Source organism: Rana temporaria, chromosome 1 (assembly GCF_905171775.1).
Source record: "Rana temporaria chromosome 1, aRanTem1.1, whole genome shotgun sequence".
In the NCBI taxonomy this organism is placed as follows: Eukaryota; Metazoa; Chordata; class Amphibia; order Anura; family Ranidae; genus Rana; species Rana temporaria.
The window spans coordinates 324,398,440-324,414,471 of record NC_053489.1 but is presented as its reverse complement, the minus strand read 5'-3'; the positions used below and the strand labels follow the sequence as shown (position 1 = coordinate 324,414,471).

General features: G+C 42.0%; 1 protein-coding gene across 4 annotated transcripts in view; it reads right to left on the bottom strand.

The window, feature by feature from the left end:
* Positions 1-16,032, bottom strand: part of ACO1 (aconitase 1) — an 88,401-nt gene that overhangs the window by 39,871 nt on the left and 32,498 nt on the right. For 3 of the 4 annotated variants that reach the window (XM_040360316.1, XM_040360308.1, XM_040360286.1), the window contains exons 3-8: positions 12,037-12,205; positions 10,181-10,318; positions 8,266-8,335; positions 6,056-6,239; positions 5,308-5,447; positions 4,223-4,394 (exon numbers count right to left, since the gene is read on the bottom strand). In XM_040360316.1, the coding sequence (XP_040216250.1) occupies positions 4,223-4,394; positions 5,308-5,447; positions 6,056-6,239; positions 8,266-8,335; positions 10,181-10,318; positions 12,037-12,205 (873 nt within the window). The remainder of the gene's footprint in view (positions 1-4,222; positions 4,395-5,307; positions 5,448-6,055; positions 6,240-8,265; positions 8,336-10,180; positions 10,319-12,036; positions 12,206-16,032) is intronic. The other variant, XM_040360297.1, reaches the window with a different exon arrangement.

Below are 16,032 nucleotides of genomic sequence, written 5' to 3'. Positions count from 1 at the left end.
ATCAAGCACGATCTGTGCTTAGCTCCAGTGGAGTGTAGAGGAAACATCAGGGAGCTCAAAGACCCTTAGGGGGAGATTTACTAAAACTGGTGCACACAAAATCTGATGCAGCTGTGCAGCGTAACCAATTCAGCTTCTAGGTTTTATTGTCAAAGCTTAGGCTCCATTCAAACGTTGCGCCGACTTTGGAGTGCAACTTTGACCAGTGATAATGGACAACTGTTGCATTGTATAACATTCAGGTATAACTTTCATGCAACTTGATTGTTAACATTGAAGTCTATGGCCCTCAAGTTGCATGAAAGTCGGACCAAAGTAGTGCATGAACTACTTTGAAGTTACACATATATTAATGGTTACAGTTGGAAAACATGGGGCACAACTTCTCATGCGACTTTGATGTCCAAAGTTGCACAAGAATGAATGGAGCCTAACTGAAAAAACTGATGTTAAAGTGGTTGTAAACCCTATGAGGGAAAAAAAAAACAAAAAAACCTGCAAGACAAAAAGGCACGAGATCGTATGCATAGCATACTAGCTCATCATGAATTACTTACCCAAGATCGAAGCCCCTGCAGTACACTACTCCGGCGGCCGACATCGCTCCCAGAGTTACTTTCGGGTATCGCGCTGTGATTGGCTGGAGCCGCCATGACGTCACTCCCACGCATGCCGCCCGGTAACGCCACATACATGCCATTGCTTTAGTGCCAACGACATTGGCACATGCAGGGGATATCTCCTAAACTGTGCAGGTTTAGGCGATATCCTGGGTAGCTACAGGTAAATCTTGTTATAGGCTTACTGATAGAAAAAAAGGGTTTACAACCACTTTAAAAGCCAATAGAATCTGGTGCACCTGTGCATAGTAACCAGAGTGCTCCAGCTTTGGTAAATCCCCCCCCCTTATATTGTCATAAAGTTAGCCCCCTTATGATAGTTAAAAAAAATAAAAAAGTAATTTGTGTTTGATGTAAACAGCGATTGCACCACACATGGGAGGCATCACCATGAACAGTGGAATAAGGGCATCATTTATGATTAACTCTAAACTGATAACCTGTAAAGGCTTTTAAAGTGGTACCTTTTTTTTTTTTAGGCACAGTCGTTTTGGCCATTTCAAGGGCGCAAAAAAGTCTTGATACGTTTATTTTTATTTACTCAGTGCAACCTCATCTTTTTTATTTTGCAAAAAAAAAATGTAAATACAAATATGGGTTCGATAGTGTGTATACTAAAATACATAGTGTATTTTGTCCTGAAAATATGCATTTGATAAACAACTGGGCCAATATTGTGTAACATAAGAAATTGCAAAGAATAACATTTTATTCTCCAGGGTCTCTGCTTTCAGAAAACATAAAATGTTGGGCGTTCCAGAGCAATTTTCTTGAGAAAAAACTCAGGCTTTTAATGTAAAAAAAAAAAAATAAAAAAAAGAAGAAATTTTCTACGAATGCAAAGTGGTCAAGTTAGTCTGGTTTTGCCTGAAACCATAATAATTGTAGCTTGGTCACCTAGTAAACCTTAAGTCTACAATTTGCAATAAAAAAGTGCAAATCAATAAAATTGTGTCAAAGTCAATTCATAAAAACTACTAGGTAATACATTTACCACAGAAAGTAATTGTCCAGACTTGACTATGCAAATGCCCTCTATCTCGGACTCCCTAAATACCAAATCACTCGTCTGCAAGTCGTTCAAAATATGCCGCTCGACTTGTGACTGGGAAAAAAACATGGGAATCAATCTCACCTTCACTGAGATTGGTTGCCAGTAAAAGACAGCATCACTTTCAAGGCACTCTGTCTAACGCATAAGTGTGTCAAGGAAATGCCCCCCAATATCTATGTGAAAAACTAAAAGCCCATAACCCCCAATCGCATTCTGCGATTCACCAACCAAAATCTACTCCAGATACCCAAAGCCAGATACAAGTCCAAAGGAGAACGAAGATTTGCAGTCCAAGGACCTAGACTTCAGAGGAAAAATCAAAACCCTTCTCTTCGGAGGGCAAAAAAGTTATAAAAGTTAAAGCTATACAAGTTTCTCACTCACTCATTGTTTAATTACTGCAATTACAAAAAGCAGTGTAGGGAGCCTGGGTGTATTTTCCAAACAAAGAGGTATTTCAAGTGGTGAATAATCCTAGATTATAAGGTCTTATCTAAAAATTACTCAGTGGCCAATTACAATACAAACTTTGTTCTGATATTCCGTCATCTAAAAAATAGTTTTGACGAATTAAGAGAGTCTAAACTGTCAGTTACCATCTGTTTCGACAACAGAAGCATATAAAAGAGATGAACTACAGAAGCTAAAATTCACATTTTATTCAAAACTATTTAGAAATTAGACTGAAAGGTTCACACAGAAACACATATAAAAAGCAAAAAGAGAAATGGGTACTCTTTATGCTCCTGAATTATTGGCCTTGTTAAAATGTTTGACATTATAGAACGCCACTAAACACTGAGTATCTTACAAATCTAAATGAGCATTGGGACTGGTGGTAAATGGCTGGCATCTCCACAACTTTTTTTTTTTTGTTATCTATTTAGCAACCCCTGTACCCTGGTATGCAAATATAAACCAGCTCCCTTGGTCAAGAACTGAGCACCGTCTCCTTCTATGCTAAAGTATTGAGCAGTGCAATACCCCATGTCACAGCGAATGATAGGTTTCAAAGCAGGCAAGGTGGTGCCAGGTACTCAACCCAGAAACCTTGTTGATATTTGCAAACCACAGCACACCAAATTTTCAGGCAGCTGCCATGATAAATTGGAAGAGTAACATCACAAGGTGACACCAGCCATGTGCTGCTATTGACCTTTAAAATGTAACTATTGTTCACTTTAATGTTAATTGAATTATGTGCCAATCTAAACATCAACCCTTTCAATTCAATAAAAAAAAAATACAGCAAAAAAAAAAATATTTAAGATGATGATGGCGATAATAAAACTGCCTCTCAGTACCAGATATGCACTTGCAAAAAATGTGACTTCCTGTGTACAATATATGGTCTTGATCATTTTACAGCAGAGTTGGTCTAAAATCAGTGGTCTCCAAACTACAGCCCTGGGCTTGCATTTATCTGGCCCTAGGGGCACAATTCCTCCTACTGACACCAACAATGGGGTCATAATTCTTGTCATCGAAAACAGGGCACTAGTCCTCCCACTGGACACCAATGATGGGGCATTATTCCTCCCACTAAATATGTGGTATTGTTTACTTCCACTGACACCAGGACATTTTATATTCCCACTGGCCACAATCCGGCACCCAAAAGTCTGAAGGACAGTAAATTGGCCACGTTCTTAAAAAGTCTGGAGACCCCTGCTCTAAATTAATAAACAATCCTAAATATAATGCTTTTTAATTAAACAGACGCTTGTCTAGAAGCCAAGTACATACATAAGCTAGATGTAACCTACACATTTCTCTTTGCACACATTTATTTTAACCATTTGAAGTCACAGGCCATTTTTAAATATGTTCTCACACAACCTGCATTTTTATTTATTTTTTTCCTATTAAAAAGAAAAAAAACACACCACACAACAGTTTCATGAATAAAAATAGTAATAATAAAAAAAAAAAAAAAAAGTAAAGTTACCCCATTTTTTTGGTATAATGTGAAAGAGGTTACGCCGAGTAAATAGATACTGAACACGTCACGCTTTAAAATTGCGCACACTCATGGAATGGCGCCAAACTGTTGCACTTGCTCCAACACACGCAGAGATACCTCACATGTGTGATTTGAATGCCGTTTACATATGTAGGCGCAAATTATGTATGCGTTCTCTCCTGTGCGGGTGAGCACGCGGGTGCTTTAAATAATTATTTTATTCTTACACTTTCTCTTTAAAAAAATTTTTTTTTTGATCACTTATATTCCTATTACAAGGCATGTAAACATCCCTTGTATTAGGAATAGTGTGTGACAGATCCTCTTTATGGAGAGATGTGGGGCCTACAAGAAGTGGTCTCACATAGGAGCAGTTAGGAGGTATGGGAACCAAGGGAGGCTTCATCCTATGCATGCTCCCCCCCCCCTTCTTACAGCAACACACTTTATGCGAATTGCCAATATTTTTTTTAATGCCACCTTAAACTTACACACATGGGAGGAATACCTGCAAGCAGAAGAATATTCTGATAAAGATACATATGTAACGCAAAGAATATTCATAAACTAAAAATGTGCTCATACCGGTTTGCTGTAGATACTGTATGCTGATCAGGTCCACAGGAAAAAATGCAGCTGTGGCTCCATATTCTGGGCACATGTTGGCAATCGTGGCTCTGTCAGCAATAGAAAGCCGAACAACACCTGGGCCAAAAAATTCCACAAACTTTCCCACAACGCCAACTTGACGAAGGTGCTGTAAAGTAATAAGCATTTTTTTCTTACATGAAATATATACACACACACACACACAATATATAATGGGGAGTCAATACTGTCACAACAAGCAAGACAGAAAGGCTCAGTACTGACTAAGCAAAGCAAACAGAACACAACAAAACCAATAAATGTATTTCATATATCTCACAGGAACTCTGCAATCCAATTTCAAACTACCCTCATTAGATAGATATGCTCTGGATTTATTATTCATTATACTTTATGGAGAACACAGAAGTTGCAATAAGACTCCATGGAACGTGAACATAACCAGTTCCTTCTAGAGACATTGAAAAGTACAAGAAGCCAGAGCATGATCCAAACCACCAATATTCACTCATATCAGATATTAGAAAGTTTGCAAGGACACATCATTTGAGTCTGGATAGGTGATATTTTGGTTCATAATCTTAATTTTACAAGGCAAAAAAATGGCATACAAACTGGTTTATCCAAAAAAAAAAAAAAAAAAAAAAAAAAAAAGAAGGAGTCAGCCATATAAATGAGTAAAGGTTTCAGGATGTTCTTGCATTTCAAACTGCTATAACATAGTGGAAAGCAGAATTCTGAAACCCTGACTTTCTCCCCCATCTAGCGATGCCACAAACTCCATTTTTCTAGGTTCGCCTCCTAAGGCATCTGACATACAGCAACAGGCTGCACAACAAATGCAAATGATGTGAGGGTGGCATAAAGTGGTTGTCTCAGTCACGGCCTGAAACATCTACCTGAAAATACTAACTGCTACTCCACTCGTGGTTGTGTACACCCAGCCCAAAACAAGATGAAGTAATCAAAATTCATGTACTGTAATCACTACTTTTAAAAAAAGGAGTGGAAAGATATAAAAAAAAAAAAAAAAAAAGGAAGAGCATTTTCCCCAAACATACCTTAGTTACTGTGAGTACAATGTCTGTGGAAGTCACCAAATGGTGAGGGGTTCCAACCAATTTGTAGCCAATTACTACAGGAAGCACCATGCTTATTGGCTGGCCAAGCATGACTGCTTCAGCCTCAATGCCTCCAACACCTGGGGATATACAATTGACAAAGAAAAAATAATTATTAGTAATATAAAAACAAAAAAACACTATACCTTCTGTCTCATAAAAATTCTCAACAAATAAAAGCTACAATCACCTGTACCTGAAGAACAATGAAATATATTTAAGCTCATGTCCAAAACAATTTTCACAGTTTTGGCTAAAGCGGGGGAAGTGCTGACTTTTTACAGCTATCTGGGGATCCTTTAGAAAGATTTCTCCTCACTTCCAGGCCTGTTAATGGTTTTACCAAACAAGAAAAGCAAAAATTTGCAACAGGACACAGACAGGATTACTTAGCAAAACAAAAGATCGATCTGCGTTGTATTTGGAAACTCTTACTTCCTTTTCAGTAAAACCGTTGTCAGCAGGACAGAAATCAAGGGGAAATCTTTCTAACAGAGTACTGGATAGCATTATGGAGCTGGATCTAATTCTTTAATGCGTCCTCATTCTCATCTAAAAATAAATAAATAAATAAAAAAAAATGGTTTTGTCTGGATATACATTTTAACAAACCCAGCTCAATGCTTTAATTGGAAAACATTATTTTGCATGAAAAGCATTAAATTGTCAAAGAAGCCTCTTGACTCACCCCAACCAAGAACTCCAAGCCCATCGATCATTGTGGTGTGAGAGTCTGTTCCAACAAGACTGTCAGGGTAGTATAAGCCTTCTTGGTGGAAGACTACTCTGGCTAGATACTCTAGATTGACTTGGTGAATGATACCAGAGCCAGGAGGGATGATCCTCATATTCTGAAAGGCCTGGGAACCCCACTGCAAGTTGAAGTGATGAAAATTAAACAAGGCGTGCAACTAAAATAAAGCAGTATGCCGTTTAAATTGTTGAACCAATTGTGTATAGAAGTGCTACTGATGCAATTTGCCACCCTCATTTGTGGCCAACACCACTCATCACACAAAGAATGAGTGAACAACTTACATAATGAGGAATTATGATAAAAAGAGATTTAACCAGGTACACACCTACTCATCTAGATACAAACAAAACGTACAGGACAAAAAGAAAGGGTGTCAACCCATTAGCGTAGAAGTATTATCACTCCCCTAGAATTCCACTACTTGAGATTTGAAGGTACTTTATAGAGGTCAAACAATCTTTCAAATTAAATCCAATTTTTTTATTGGTACCATATTAAAACTTGTACATCCAAAAAACAGAGGGCTGACATAGTCAAACACCCAATTACATGCACCCCCCCCCCCCTCATCCCAAAACACAAATAGACCATAATAACATCGACTTTCAATGTTGCTTGGTGATGAAATTGAGCTCAATGCTTTTCGTGAGCACTTCTTCAGGAGTTAACAAATTTGCCAAGTTCATATTGTAATGAAGTGACCATAAGCAAGCCAACAATAAAAACAAAATGTATTGCCTTTTATGTTGGAGGTAACATGAGGACCACCAACCGAGACACTAAGCCACAAGGGACTTAGGAGATGCCTCACTGCTTGGATCTAGTCCCACAATCTGCTGCTCTACATTATCACATGTCCCTCAAAAGGCATGGGGATGTCATTTTTGTTTTACTCTCAGCAGTCCACTGCTGATAACTGTATACTAGAAGTCATTAATGTTGCTAAAGAGGGTGGACGGCCATCAACATCACTCCTAACTGATGTCTTTGAATAACAGGGTATGAATTTCCTCTAAGTGGGCTCCAAGATCTTGTGAATCGAGACAGTCAGATACATACTTCTGAACACAATGATGTTCTGCACCCGTACAGATGGAGAATGTCATACTGGCAAGAAGTGGTCTCACATAGGAGCAGTTAGGAGGTATGGGAACTAAGGGAGGCTTCAGCCTATGCATGCTTTTGTTTCCCCTTCTTATAGCAACACATTTTATGCGAATTGCCAATATTTTTTTAATGCCACCTTAAAAACGTACACATGTACATGCACATGTTCTGAGAGCAGCATCACCCACAGTTATTCAAATTGGATAGGTTGCAGTTACTGTTCAGCTGAGAATTTTCCACCCGATTCCTTTGATTTTGAAGTTGAAGTTCGATGGGTCAGGTGTTACAAACAAGGCCACCTGTGGCTCAAATTTTGTCCAGAATCAGCTGAAATTCAAGCTGTCTATGACCAAGTATTAGTCCTAATGGCATTCCTTGCCAGCCATTAGTTATTCAATTTAAAGGAAAAGGTCACAGGGACTCCGAATCTGTCTGCTTCTGCTTTTATTCTTGGCTTATATGACGCAGGGAGAATTAAAAGGAAAAAAGTATGGCCAAAGCTTTTTTGTCCAAACTTCTATGGATCACAGGAGTGCAGTTTGTCACTCAGCCGGTGCAGGCTGGGAAAAGATCCTGACTTTACAAATCAAGAACCACCCACATGCCTGGATCAGCAGCTGGCTCAGCCGCGCCTCTGGGAGACTGAGCCAGTCGCTCCTGAGCAGAGCCGTTGACTGAAGTCATGGCTCTCTGTTTGGGGAGGAGGGGAGAACTGAGTGATCAGCAGTCTTGATCGCTCAGTTCACATTTCAGAGGTGGCGGGGGACAGATATAGCATTGGATTGATGCTGCCCCCATATAAGCGAGTATAAGGTTTTTTTTTTTTTAAATCCCATACTTCTCTTAAGACTTAGCTTAGTCCTAAGCTTGTTCTTTTTCATGGAAAAAAAAAAAAAAGTCATATGTGAACCAGAAAAGCCAAATATGGTTGCGTGAACATGATTACCTAGTAGTATTCCTACCTTTTCTTTAAACACCAAGATGCAGCAGCTTGGATCTATAATGCTTTACTTTCTGTATATTGAGTAACTCACCTTCAAAAACTCAAATCGCTCTCGGTTCCTTTCAAATTCCAATTCCTGATTTTTTTGTAAACTGTCGTCCCTGAAAAACAGGGGATAAGAAGGAGGTGGTGTGCAGACAAAGAATTTTTATTTTATTTTCTTGTAGCAAATGTTTGGTGAATCTACTGAGAAGAGAGTATTACTTGTTTTTAAAAAAAATAAAATGAGGTCCTGTATAAAAAATAATGATAAAATACAAGTTTTGGGAGGTATGAAAACGGAGAAGAAAAAGAAACATAGGATTGTTTAAGGTATATCCAAAATGTTTTCATGTGAAGTAGCCCGTGTGAAATGTACCGGTAATTATTCTTTAGTATAGAGCTGTCAGGACTATGAAAGGATTAATGTTGCTATTAGTTAGTACAGTCAGTTCCCATATTCTCATATTAGTCATCAACACCAATCAAACAGCAAGCTAAATAGCTGAAAAGAGAGGTTGTCCCGATACGGATACTAGTATCCGTACCGATACTGAGCATTTGCCCGAGTACTTGTACTTGGGCAAATGCTCCCGATGCTTCACCCGATACCTGAACAGTCAGTGGTGATTGTTACGTGGGGGATTTACAAGCTTCTCTCCCCCACGGCTTTTAGCTGCTTTAGTGAAATCTATACAGCGGTTATCTGGGCTTGTAACTCCCCTACACACGATCACCGCTGACTGTCCCCACATCCTCGTCGCTGTCCCACTCCGTTCTGCCTGCTTCCTTTTCTGTATGAACAGAGTTCGTGATCACAGACTCTGTCCATTCACATAACTGAAATATTGTAACCTCCTGTGATTACGACGTCTCAGTTTATAAATGGAGAGGAGCCGCTGTCTTCTCTCCATTAAATTTTCAGTGCAGCTTAGGCTTCAGAGAAAGGGACTGGGCAATCTCTATCCTCAGTCTCTTTCTCTCTGTCTCAAGGGGGAGAGATCAGGGGAAAAAATACACCGAAAAAAGACACCGTCCACCCCCTCCTCCCTAAAAAAGTGGTATCGGGACAACCCTACTAAAAAGGTACAGATCAACTAAAACATGTAAAATAAACCAGGGAGGTAAATTGAATATTGTTCGGTCAGAGTTAAGTGTATCTATGATCAGTATTAGTCATCCAGTCCCGCAGCACTCCTACAGGTGTCTTTCATTGCATCTCCTCCCCCTCCGCATTACGGCGTCTTCCGCCATGTGTCGTCTCCTCCTAGGAGTCCAATAGGATTGCCTATTCTTTTAGCCTCTGGCTCTAATCATGTTCTACAAAAAAAACAAAACAAAAAAACATCCCATTGGAATCCATGTGTTCGGCACCCCGCATGTAGATTAGGGGGGCTGCACCCCTTATGGACCGGCCACCGCTGTCTATGATTTTTTTTTTTGTAGAAGTCTACATATATTTAAAATACAATAAACACGGAGTAATGAACAAAATCCCAAATGGCAACAGCTGCCAAAAGTGATTTCCCCACTGTGTTGTGAAGGTGGAAGAAAATCTCTCACAATGAGACAAATATAGCAGTAACAACCCAAGTATGGTTACAACCCTTTATTACGGTTGTAAACAAAAAGAATGACCAGAGTTGCATATTTAACTAAAAATTCAGTTCAGCTTATTTTTTATGCAGGACCCAAATTGTAGGAGTAGCTCAGTAGGAGATGAATAGGTTTTGTAAAAGCTGGAACATGGCATACAGCCCAGAACCAAGGTAGATCCAAGAAGTATAGGCAACAGCTTCTAAAAGGAGATTGGCAAAACGCTGGAAGTTGTTTTCATGCATCAATTCCTCAGTTATATTATGTGCATTCTGACTTTATACAAAAAAGAAGAATGAAAAAAAAAAAAAAAATGGATGCATGCAAAAAAAAATCATGCAAAAAGGGAGATAATTTTGGAACAGTCTCACCTCCTGTTGAAATCAACTTGAATAGAATGATCGATCACCAGATCTGCAGGACAAACGGGGTTAATTTTCTCAGGGTCACCTCCCAATCGCTTTACTGCATCCCGCATGGCTGCAAAATCCACCACTGCAGGCACACCTCTGAATGAGAACAGAGACACCTAAAATCAGTTATTTTACAGGAGCGAGGCATACTGTATACATCAGATCCCTGCCCCCTTTCTTCTCCAGCTCTCCCAGGAATGGCTACTCCACACCTCAGCATGATTGGGCATGCTGAAGTCATGTGGTGACCTTTCTGGGTTTTGACTGGATGTTAGTGATCATAGCAGAAGTTCAGTGTAAGAAATACACAGGAGAAAATGCATGTTGACAAGAGGATGGGAAAAGGTGGGCAGGGAGTCTGACATCACGACTCCAATCACCGAATCTGCAGTTTTTCCTGTCTCATAACAGGGGAGACACATGACAGGTAAGGATACATGCAGGAGGCATGTATATCCTTATAGATCAGCACTATGGCAGTAGTTTAGAAAGGATGAGAACGGGTTTACATTCACTTTAAACTGCTTGTTTATTATTCTTTTGTGTCACATTTACAAAGGCACACTTTACAAAGAAAAACAAACACACACACACACCCCCACTTTATTTCATTAGTAAATATTACTATAAGAAAGTCTTGTTTTGCCCTTAATGTTTTTTTCTCCCCATTTTGGATTGCTTGTAACGGAGGGTAATAAACCCCTGTCCGTTTTTTTGTCATCCCCAGCAAGATTTCTTCACTTTCTGTCCTATAGCCAAAAGAGGACATGAGAGGAAATCTCTCCAAAGTGAGGGAATCCTATTAGGAAGATTTCCCCTGTATTAGTGTTCTGATGTCAATCCAAACTTTGGGATTTTCTTTTACTTAAGGGGTGTTGCAGTCATTTTTAATGTTTATTAAAAGTCAGCAGCTACAAAAAGTGTAGCTGCTGGCTTTTAATAAACATACACTTACCTGCTCCACGTTCCAGCGACGCGCCGGCCGAGGCTCCGCTTCTCTCCGGCCGGCGTCTTCATTCTAAGTGTGGGCAGCTTTCGACTTCACGGCCGGGCACCCACAGCGCATGCGCGAGCGGGGCTGCGCCATCCGTTTGGACAGGCGATCGCCTGGGACCTGTCATGTGTCCCAGGCGATCGCCTACAGGGAGGGGCTGCCAAAAGGCGATATGACGTATCGCCTTAGCAGCCCCTTGGCGGAAGGAGGAAGTGGGACAGGAAGTCCCACTCCTCCTGAAGCCCCTACTCCCCCCCAAAAAATGTACATGCCAAATGTGGCATGTAAGGGGGCGAGGAGTGAATTAAGCGGAAGTTCCACTTTTGGGTGGAACTCCGCTTTAAGGCTCCATGCACACTGAAGCTAAAAAAAAAAAAGCTATTAAAAAATGCCAGTAGCTTTGCAGGGAGCCTTTCAATGTTTTTTTTTACCATTTTTGCAATAGCTTTAATCTGCGAATTTCAGTGTTTTTTTTTTTTTTTCTCAATGAAAAAAAAAAAAAAAAAAAAAAACGCTGTTGCCAGTTTTTAGCGTTTTTTCCTGCCGAAAAACGGCACTTTGAACGCAAATTTTCGGGCATTCAGAAAAAAGCCAATAAACTCCAAAGCTCATTAACACTAAAAAACACCCAGGTGTGCATGGGCACATAGGCTAACATAGAGTTCAGTTTATGGGCTTTAAAAAAAAAAAAGCCCAAAACGCCAATAAACTACAGTTTATCAGCTTCAGTGTGCATGGAGCTTAAAAATTACAAAGCTATTGCCACAAACAGGCCCATAGCAGAAACATGATTCATAAAGTAGAAAAATAAAGTAATTACGTAAAGTCCTGCAGGATGACGCGTGCTGGACGAAAGGGCACTTCCACATTCTCATGCTGGGTGACTTTCCAATTCAAAATGTTATCTACATCTTTAGGTTTAACAAGAAATTCATCACAGTTCCGGATAGCCGACTCCAAAAGCACCCGAATGGAGAAGGGCAGACGTGCTGAGAAGACATAATTATACAGATTGGGGTTGAAATATTAAATCCGGAATCAACTCCTATGAAAAATTGTGCAATAGCAATAAAGTATATTTCGATTTATTGATAAAGAAGTTGAGTCCCCCACTCTCCCTTACATCACAGTGCACCCCCTTTCCTTATGCTGCTGCTGAGAAGAAGCTGGATGCATTGCTTGAAAGCAGAAAGTACAGGGTCTGGAGTAGGACCAGAGGAGGGCTGGAGCTCTCCTGTAGCTGCAGGAGAGGTGCAACGGCCACATGAAATGGCCTGGAGGGATAGATTCGGCCCGCGGGCCTTGTGTTCGTAACCTGTGCTCCTGCGCCAGTTGATAAACATTATGTCTAAAGCCTCGTACACACGATCAGATTTTTCACAGACAAAGCATCAGACTTTTGTCCGAAGGGCGTTTGCCTGGATTTTGTCTAGCCAACAAACACAAACGTAGTGACGTACAGGCCCGGACTGGCCATAGGGCACACCGGGCATATGCCCGGTGGGCCTCGGCTACCAGGCCGCCAGTTAACATTTCCCCACGCTCAGCCGGCCTCTTTGCGCCAAGATCGCGGCCGAATTCGCGGCCGATTTCCGCGGAGACGGCCGCATTTGTATTAGGCAGGTGTCCGGCCGGGTTCCCCCCCACACTCTGAGGCAGCGGCTGGGCTTCTCCCTGTGCTGGCACGGCGGCGCCGCTCACCACGGCCGGCTACACAGCCGCCTCCACGGCCGCTGGCCAGCCTTCTGCTCTAGGCTTAGAAGGAAGGAGGGCTTCATTACGTCAGGCCGGTCATGTGACCGTGAAGGGGGAGGAGCTGCTGGAGGAGGCCTGATGTCTTAAAAGAAGCTGGACGTCTAGAAAGGTAAGTGACACAGTATGGCAGCCTGCCAATGTTTTTTTTTTATTTTATTTTTTTATTATAACTTGCCTGTCAATGTTTTTTTTTTATATAGCTTGCCTGTCAATGTTTTTTTTTTATATAGCTTGCCTGTCAATGTTTTAAATGAGCAATTAAATAAAAATGCCTAAACGACCCTGAAATAAGAATCTGATTGGCAGCTGTGGAGAAATACCTCCTGCTAGTAAATATATATTTTATTTTCATTGATATCATGAGACTTTCAGACTTCATCAGCTTCTTCTTGCTAGTTGGATCACTAGCAAGAAGAAGCTGATAAAGTCTGCCAGTCTTATGATATCAATGAAAATAAAATATATATTTACTAGCAGGAGGAGGTATTTCTCCACAGCTGCCAATCAGAACTAAATGGACTTCTGTGAAATTGCAGTGATTCGTAGTACACAACTATGAATCATTGCCTAATTGGTCTATTGCTACTTTCGCACTGGATCCGTGTGCTGTTGGCGGTAAAACGCCGCTGTTTTTAGCGACGCTTTACTGTCCTTTTTGTGGCGCTATTCGGCCGCTAGCGGGGCACTTTTAACCACCGCTATCAGCTGAAAAAGGGTTAAAACCGCCAGCAAAGCAGTTCGGCAGCCCTGCACCTTGATTTCAATGGGCAGTAGCGCTTTAGGAGCGGTGCATACACCGCTCCTACAGCGCCTCAAAAGATGCGGCTGGCAGGACTTTTTTGAGCGTGCTTCCAGCGCACCGCTACAATGTGAAAGCCCTGGGAGACGCTTTTTCAGGGCGCTTTGCAGGCGCTATTTTTAGCTCTTTAGCGCCCTCAAAGCACCCCAGTGTGAAAGAAGCCTAAGTGCAGAATCATGAAATCTGGTTGTTACAGGTTACTAAACTCTCCAAACCAACCAGCAATGCTCTTGTACCCCTTTCACACTGGGTTACTTTGCAGGCGCTATAACGCTAAAACTAGCACCTGCAAAGTGCCCTGAAAGAGCCGTTCCTTTCACTCCAATGTGAAAGCCAGGAGGCTTTCACACTGGAGCGGTGCACTGCCACTCCTTACAGCACCCCAAAGATGCTGCTAGCAGGACACCGCTCCTAAAGTTCCCTTGACCATTGAAATCAAAGGGGCAGCGCCGACGAACCGTCGGCAAAGCTTTGCAGCAGTGCTTTGCGGCCGGTTTTAACCCTTTCGCGGCCACTAGCGGGGGTTAAAAGCACCCTACTAGCACTTTTCAGGCACTATTTTTAGTGCTAAAACGCCTGAAAAGGGCTGAAAAGCGCCTCCAGTGTGAAAGGGGCAAAGTGATGGTGTCAGACATTGTGTGAGAGAAGGACAGTTCTTGTACCCAAAAGGTGTCCTGCATTCACATTGGGCCGATTTGGCATGCGATTTGACATGTTAAATCGCATACCAAATCAGCAGCTATAGCCGGCAATAGTACTGTCCGAATCAGTGTGTCATCGACTTTGCAGCGCCGCACCAATTCCCAAAAGAAGTTTCTGTACTACTTTTGCCGACTTCGGGGGCAATTTGAATAGACAAATCGCCCCCGAAGTCAGACTGCATTGCCAGTTTGAAATTGTGTGAGTTCATCTGAAGCAATGCAATGCAGTCCGACTTTGGGACACCTTTTGGGTATATATATATATATACATACACACACATATATACCCCCTCCCACCGCTGCCTTCACCAGGCTCTCCTGTGTGAGTGGGCAACCCAGTAAGAATGCTACTGGTGGCATCCAGCTCTAGGCACACAGTGAGAGAAACTGACCTTATTCCTCTTACCTTGTGACGTCAGAAACAAGAAGAAAAAAAAAAATCGTAGAAAAAATGACAAAAGGAAAAATAAATAAATGCCAATAGCACCACACATGTAAGGTATCGCCGCAAACATAGTGAGAGCAATCATTCTAGCACCAGACCTCCTGTGTAACTCTAAACTGGTAACTGTAAAGACTTTAAAAGCGTTGCCTATGGAGATTTATAGGTACTGTAATTTGGCCGTATTCCATGGGCGGACGCAGGGAAATTGGCACTCCCCAGAGAAATTTGTTTTAGTTGCGGAATTTGGCGCCAGAGAGTCTGAGCGGGCGGTTCCGCAGCGAGTGAGAGTCAGAGAGTGTCCGGTCAGCTGGTCGGCTCTGTGGGTGGCTGGCCAATCAACAAGCCAGCGGCCGGGGGAGCAGAGAGATGACATCATCTCTCACCGCCCCATGCCCGCCTTGCATACCGGCAGTAAATTCCGCCCTCACTGTGCAGGCAGCAGGGAGATTACATCATCTCTCTGCTACCTGACTCTGACAAGCAAAACACCACCTTAGCAAGTGACAATCCGCAACGTGTGGCAGGTGAGATGGCAAGTGGCAATCCACAATATGTAGCAGGTGATGTGGTAAGTGACAATCCGCAACTTGTGGCAGGTGACATGAAAGGGACAATCCACAATGTGTGGCAGGTGACATGAAAGGGACAATCCACAATGTGTGGCAGGTGACGTGAAAGGGACAATCTGCAACTTGTGGCAGGTGACATGAAAGGGACAATCCGCAACTTGTGGCAGGTGACATGAAAGGGACAATCCGCAACTTGTGGCAGGTGACGTGAAAGGGACAATCTGCAACTTGTGGCAGGTGACATGAAAGGGACAATCTGCAACTTGTGGCAGGTGACGTGAAAGGGACAATCTGCAACTTGTGGCAGGTGACATGAAAGGGACAATCTGCAACTTGTGGCAGGTGACATGAAAGGGACAATCTGCAACTTGTAGCAGGTGACATGAAAGGGACAATCCACAATGTGTGGCAGGTGATGTAGTAAGTGACAATCCGCAACTTGTGGCAGGTGACATGAAAGGGACAATCCACAATGTGTGGCAGGTGATGTAGTAAGTGACAATCCGCAACTTGTGGCAGGTGACATGAAAGGGGCAATCCGCAACTT